The following is a 6734-nucleotide window of genomic DNA, read 5'->3' on the forward strand; positions in this document are numbered from 1 at the left end:
TAAAAATGAAATCTTTCAAGGAATCCTTGTCATGATGGATGGGATTGACATTAATATTAAAAATTGGGAGCCAAATTTTGACCCTCTTGCACATAAGTTGGGAAAGACACTAATGTGGATCAGATTATTCAATCTTCCCTTTACATGTTGGAATGATGATTTTTCTACAAGAATGAAGTTTATTTTTTTTTTTTTGAAAAATAGGGGTAAAAACTTTATTGAAATTTAGAAAAGCTGAGTACAAAATAGCAAAGGGCCAAAGCCCCAAGGACTACAAGAGATTACAGAAAGAACAAGAACGAGAACTTCATTCCCCAACACCACTTTCATCTTCAACAAGAATCCTCTCCAAATCCCGACATAGCTCATAGGGAAACTGCTCCCACTCGTCAATCCTCCGACCATCAACATCTTCTGACGCCCATTTAGCCAGACAATCAGCTGCCCTATTCCACTCCCTTGGAATATGGGTAAACGACACCGAATCCATTATAGAGCTAACCTGTAATATCTGTTGTACTAACACAGATAGTTGCCAGCTAACCTTAGATATCTTCCTCTGAAGGAGCAAATTAACCAGAATTTGAGAGTCAGCTTCACAAATCACCTTCCGCCACCCTAGGGCATAAGCATGCTTCAAAGCATATAGGATAGCCAAGCCTTCCATCCTATTAACAGTCTGCACCCCCTCATTAGCCGAGAAGATAAAGACCACCAATCCAGAAGAATCCCTACCAATCCCACCAATTCCAGCTGGACCAGGATTACCCCTAGAAGAACCATCCGTGTTAATTTTCAGAAAGCCAGCAGGAGGGGGGAGCCATTTCCCCATCCTTTGAACTCTATGTTTCACACGTCTACCTCTCCTGGCACAAGCTGAGGCTGGAGATATCCCCTGTATACCAAACCTATTAACTATCTCCGCATCGCCTTCCTCCATCGGCAAAATAATCTCACTCTTAGCTGTCACAGTTTCCTGGACCATTCCCATAATTCGAGTCCAAACCTGTTGAAACCCCAATTGTTCATCCCGAAAGATTCTACGATTCCTTTCCAACCAAACTTGCCATAGCAAAAAGATAGGGCCAGCATACCAGACATCCTGCAAGAAGCGAGCCGAGGAAGGGGGCCTTCCCAGTCTCATCCAAAACTCAGCTAGGGAGGATGCATGAAAGCATTGACTCTTCCAGGCATCCCACCAGAGGTGCCATAGTTGCAATGTGAATGGGCAGCAGAAGAATAAATGTGGAGAATCTTCCTCCTCCCCACCACATAGAACACACCTTGAAGGGCCAGCAAAACCCCTCTTCTGAATATTGTCCCAGGTCAAGCATCTATTCCAATCCAAAGTCCAAGAAAAGCAATTACATTTTGGCCAAGAGAAATTATTCCAGACTCTCTTCCACCAATGGACTTCCCCCCCATCAAATTGTTGAGAGAGCAGCGCCTGATAACCAGAAGACACAGTGTATGTACCTTTGGGATTAGGGGACCAGGCCAACGCATCACTATCCATCAAGGCGCTACAGCTACGACCCGAAAGGATGTTATGAAGCTCAGCACACTCAACTTCCAACCCCAGAATAGGCCACTCCCTTGAAGTCTTCCATCTTGCTTCCACTACCTGCCCTTGAAGGGAAAATGACTTGAAGTCACACACCCTAGTCCACCCAGCTTCGCAAAACCTCTGGGCCAATATACTCAGGTGAGGATATTGGGAAACTATGGGGGGGTAGCCATCCTAGGAGTCATGCCAGAACTATGCTTCTGTCCCACTCTTACAAATCCAGAAGAGACCACCCTTAATGAGCGCAGCCCCCTTCTTGAGAGTATTCCAAATTGTCGAGCCTTTCCCTGCCAAGCTATAACGAGGGATATCACGCTGGGGGATCCCAAAAAAATACTTGTGAGACAAGATCCTAGCCCACACTCGATCCTGTTCCACACACCATCGCCAATACAATTTAGCTGCCAGAGCAGTACCAGAAAGCAAAGATTGACGTAATCCAAGACCACCAAATCTTTTAGGACTACAAACCGTCTCCCACTTAATAAGGCTCCACTTAGTTGATGACAAATTACCAGCCCATAAAAATTGTCTGGCTAAGGAATCAAGGCTCTTAACAAAGCTCATCGGCGCCACCTGAATCAAACATCTATAAAGGGGAAGAGCCTGTACCACAGATTGAAGTAACTGGACCCGACCAGCAAAGGACAGCCAACGACGAGTCCAGTGGTTCACTTTGACATTGAACTTATCCAGAATACCCTGCCAGGAATCCCTAGACTGCCTGCCAGTAGAGATGGGGATCCCAAGGTATAGCAAAGGAAGACTTCCAATTTGGAACCTGAGAATATGAGCAATTCTTCGTTGAATTGAAGGCGGAGTGTTAAAGAAAAAAATTGAAGACTTGCCCTCATTAATTAACTGACCAGAAGCAGCATGGTAGACATCCAGCACTCTGCGCATGTTAGAAGCCTCCCTAATAGTAGCCAAACCCATCAAAGCTGTATCATCCACAAACTGTAGGTGAGACTGAACAGGAATACCCTCTCCCCACTGCCAGCCCTGAATAAAGCCTCCTTCAACATTCCTTTTAATCAACCGACCCAAACCTTCCACCAGAAGAAGAAACAAGTAAGGAGAAAGAGGGTCACCCTACCACAAACCCCGAGAAGCCCCAAAGAGGTTGGAGTGCTCCCCATTAATCAAAACTGAGAAGGAAGTCGACCCCACACAACTCATAACCCAACAAATCCATTCCTCCTCAAAACCAAAGGCACTCAAAACCTTCTGCAGGAAGGACCAACGAACTCTGTCATACGCCTTGGCCATATCCAGCTTGATGAACATAGCTTTGGCTTTAGAGCCGGCCATGGAATGGATAGTCTCAGAAGCCACCACCACCCCATCCAAAATCTGACGACCTTCCACAAAGCCACTTTGCTCTTCAAAGATTAGCATAGTAAGCCACTTTTTCAACCTTTCAGCAATCAATTTAGATATAATTTTATAAGTTACGTTGCAAAGAGAAATAGGTCGAAATTGACTTAACCGGTCAGCCCCCTCCCCCTTGGGAATGAGTGCTAAGAAGGTAGAGTTCAGGGCCCGGAGCATTTGTTTATTCGTCTGGGATTCTTGAACAACTGCCAATAAATCAAACTTGATAATGTCCCAAAATTCCTGGAAGAACTCAATCGGGAAACCGTCTGGACCAGGAGCCTTACCTTTTTTCATCTGGAAAACAATTTTTTCTAACTCCTCCAAAGTTATGACACTCATAAGATGTTGTTTCATTTCCAAAGAGACCAAAGAAGGGATACAGGAAAGGACCTGGGCCTCTGCAACAGGGTCTCCCTGTGCTTCCTCTCTAAATAAAGAAGCAAAATACTGCACTGCTTCATCAGCGATACCCTGAGTAGAAGAAATAACCTCTCCCCTATCAGTCACCAAAGATGAGATAGCATTACCATGTTGTCTGGCTTTTACTGAATTGAAAAAGAAGGTAGTGTTCTTGTCTCCCTCCTGAAGCCACTCAATCCGAGCTTTCTATTTCCAAAAGATTTCCTCTCTCAACTCCCATTCCTCCAAAGCTTTTAAAGCTCTGGCCTCTTCCCGTAACAAGTATTCAGACACTCCCTCCTCCCTAATCAATCTGGTAATGCCATTCAACTCAGCCTGAGCTTTATGTTTTGCCTGGTAGATGTTACCGAAGCATTGTCGATTCCACCGTTTGAGTTGAAACTTGACATGCTGGAGAAGCTTAGCAAAAACATACATTGTTGTACCAAAAGCCGGCCTGCCAACCTGCCACCATTTGGCAACACAACCATAGAGGTCCGGGTCACGAAGCCACATAAGCAGGAACTTAAAAGGTGGCTTCTGAGGCAGATGAGTTGAAGAAATGACAAGCTTTATTGGCCAATGATCCGAGCCTCTCCAATCCAAAATTTCAGAACTAGAAGACCACAATCCACCCACCCAAAAATAGGAAACCATGAAGCGGTCTAAGCGTTCAGCAATGCACCTGTCACCCTCCCTTCTATTATTCCAAGTGAAGCGGCCATTGCTAGGCTTGATATCCATGAGATTGAGTGCTGAGATATTATCTCAGAGCAAGAAAGAAGAAGGATCCAGCCTTGTATTACCTCCTCTTTTTTCCGTTAGATCAAGAATAGCATTAAAGTCCCCAGCAATAATCCATGGCAAGTAAGGAAATAAACTACGAACCAAGAAAATATTATTCCAGACAAGGAGCTTACCTTGGAAGTCAATAGGAGCGTAGACATTAGAAAAGAGAACAGATTCCCCCGACTCAGTGCACAGAGCAACCAGGGATAACGAGGACTTAAAGGAAATCCAGGACACAAGTTGGATCTTTCGTGGGTTCCAGAGACATGCCACACCCCCTGAAGATCCCTGAGCTCCAATACACTGACATAGACCATTCCTCCACAGCTTAGATGCAATACTCATCATGCATTCCACAGAAAGCTTAGTCTCCTGAAGGAAGAGAACATCAGGAGAATGACTCCTAACTAAATCCCAAACAGCCTTTTGTCTAGGGCCGCTGTTCAAGCCCCTTACATTCCATGAGATAACTATCATTTCGAAGGAGTCGAAAAGTGGGAATCCAAGGTCTTCACAGAACCTGACTCCACCAATGTCTCCCCAATCATCTTAATATTTTCTAAGTCCTTCTTTCTTCCCAATTTAACATTTTTCTCTGAGGCCCCCTTCTTACCATCTTTTTGAAGAATGCCCAGATGAGGAGAAGATTTACCTTGCTTATCCGACTCTGGAGCTGTAGTCCGTGCAGGAGTAGAAACATTCTCTACCCCTTGACCCAATTCAACATTTAGCTCTAATATCATCTGAAACCCTGTTTGCCCATCCGTGACCATAGGCATGGTAGGCTCTACATGAGAATCAACCGGAGGAATGGAAGAGATAGTCCCCATTCTAGAATCCCCTGCTAGTTCATCCTCAATAATTGATCTAGGATTAACTTCTGTCTGACCCAATTCATCCAAGATCTCAAACCTGTTAAAGGTATCTTCTTCCTGTCGCTCCCTTAGAGTCCGCTTCTGGCCTCTGTTCCGATTACGAGCCTTAACCTGAACAAAGCCCTCCGCATCTTTGCCCTCCCCAGCAACAGGCTTCTTCCCTTTGTCCGCACTAGGATTATCACGAGGAGGAGGCGAAAATTGCTGTTCCACTGACTTGGCCTTTGGGCATCTTCTCACCAGATGGCCATATTCATGACAAAGGCGGCATCGAAAAGGAAGGGTCTCATAATCCAGTTGTTGCACCCAGGAATGTGAGCCCGCACACATCTCTACCGCATCAGGCAGTGGTCTACTCAAATCAAGTTCCACACAAATTCGAGCAAAGGTCATAACTTTCTTACCCAAGGTTTGTGATGAAGGACCCATCGGTTTCCCAAGCATCGATGCAAGCATATGGAGAACATCCTTGCGACAACATTCTATAGGAAATCTGGGTAACCGAACCCACATCGGAACCCGATTTGGAAGCTCCTCAGAAAGATTAAATCCTGCATGCCATGGTTTGACGAATAGCCCCACCTGGTTGTAAAAATAGGGTCCACCCTCAAAAACCCTATTCCGATCAGCCATACAAAGAAAAGTTACCATGAAAAAGTTATTTGCTAGCAGTGTAACCTCCATTTCGCCCTCTGGTTCCCACACTTTCTGAGCCCAGTTTTCCAGAAATTGGAGAGAAACTCTTAGACCCAGAAACTTGCAATACAACGAATGTTTAGAGTAATATTCGACATCTTCAGCAATCATTTCGAAGGGAATTACCAGTTTGGGTCTATCTTTGCACCTTTCAAGACATCCGTTAATCTTCGTGATTCGAGATCCCACAGGCGATCTTGGATCCGTAGCCCCTGTGTTCTGAGAGAAGAGGGCATTTTCAAAAACCCTTGCTTCTTGACCTGGCAAATTCATACCCACTGCTTCTTGAGGATTTGAACCAGGCACCGCCCTAGGCGGCTCCCCTTTAGCCATTAGCCCTCTCAACCCTAGAGACCCCACAACAATGGGATCAATCCGGGCCCAACATAGCCCCGACCCGTCACAACAGCGCTGCAACCAAATCGCAGACGTTACACAAGTCCGCAATCAGAAAAAGAGAGACCAAAAGCATCAATCACAGATGCACGGCTCCCGCACGCATGCACCGCCCAAACAATCCCGTCCCAGCATAGATCGGTGGCCAAAAAAAGAGGTAACAAGACCTTCGATAGCAAAAAATGGCTCCCCCCCAGCCCACGTGAACGAACACCCCCCCTACGCAGATACAGGCACAGCAAGGAGGAGCTAGGGCACAATTGCCCTAGCTCGGCGACGGAATACAAACGCTCCCATCGCAGTCAACTGACAATATTCAACGCTCAAGAATGAAGTTTATCAATTAAGTACATTTAAAATATTTATTTAAAAACTAATTCATTTTTTTTTTTTTTGAAAATTAATTCAGTTTAATGGCCAAACAACTATTAATATTTTTTTATGTTATAAATATATTAAATATAATAGATATTTTATTTATTAGGAAAATTTTAATGAGGGAAAGGTTCCTAGACCCAATAGCTTAGATATTCTCTTGGCTAAAAGCATGGGTGGAAATAATATTTTTTTTCGACAAAGAGGGTATCATATAAATATATAATAACAACAAAGGAAATATCACATACGTTAAATAA

The 6734-nt window shown here is 44.6% G+C and overlaps 2 protein-coding genes across 2 annotated transcripts; both read right to left on the reverse strand.

The window, feature by feature from the left end:
* Window positions 1-307: 307 nt before the first annotated feature.
* On the reverse strand, window positions 308-4609 carry LOC131039996 (uncharacterized). Its single transcript, XM_057972864.2, has 5 exons — window positions 4264-4609; window positions 3611-4098; window positions 2792-3526; window positions 1783-2659; window positions 308-1674 (listed from the first exon to the last, which is right to left on the reverse strand). Exons 1-5 carry the CDS (start codon window positions 4607-4609, stop codon window positions 308-310), a joined length of 3813 nt encoding a protein of 1270 aa, XP_057828847.2.
* Window positions 4606-6036, reverse strand: LOC131039997 (uncharacterized). Its single transcript, XM_057972865.1, has one exon. The coding sequence runs from the start codon at window positions 6034-6036 to the stop codon at window positions 4606-4608; it is 1431 nt and encodes a 476-aa protein (XP_057828848.1).
* Window positions 6037-6734: the final 698 nt, after the last annotated feature.

This window comes from Cryptomeria japonica, chromosome 7, assembly GCF_030272615.1.
Source record: "Cryptomeria japonica chromosome 7, Sugi_1.0, whole genome shotgun sequence".
NCBI classification, from domain to species: Eukaryota; Viridiplantae; Streptophyta; class Pinopsida; order Cupressales; family Cupressaceae; genus Cryptomeria; species Cryptomeria japonica.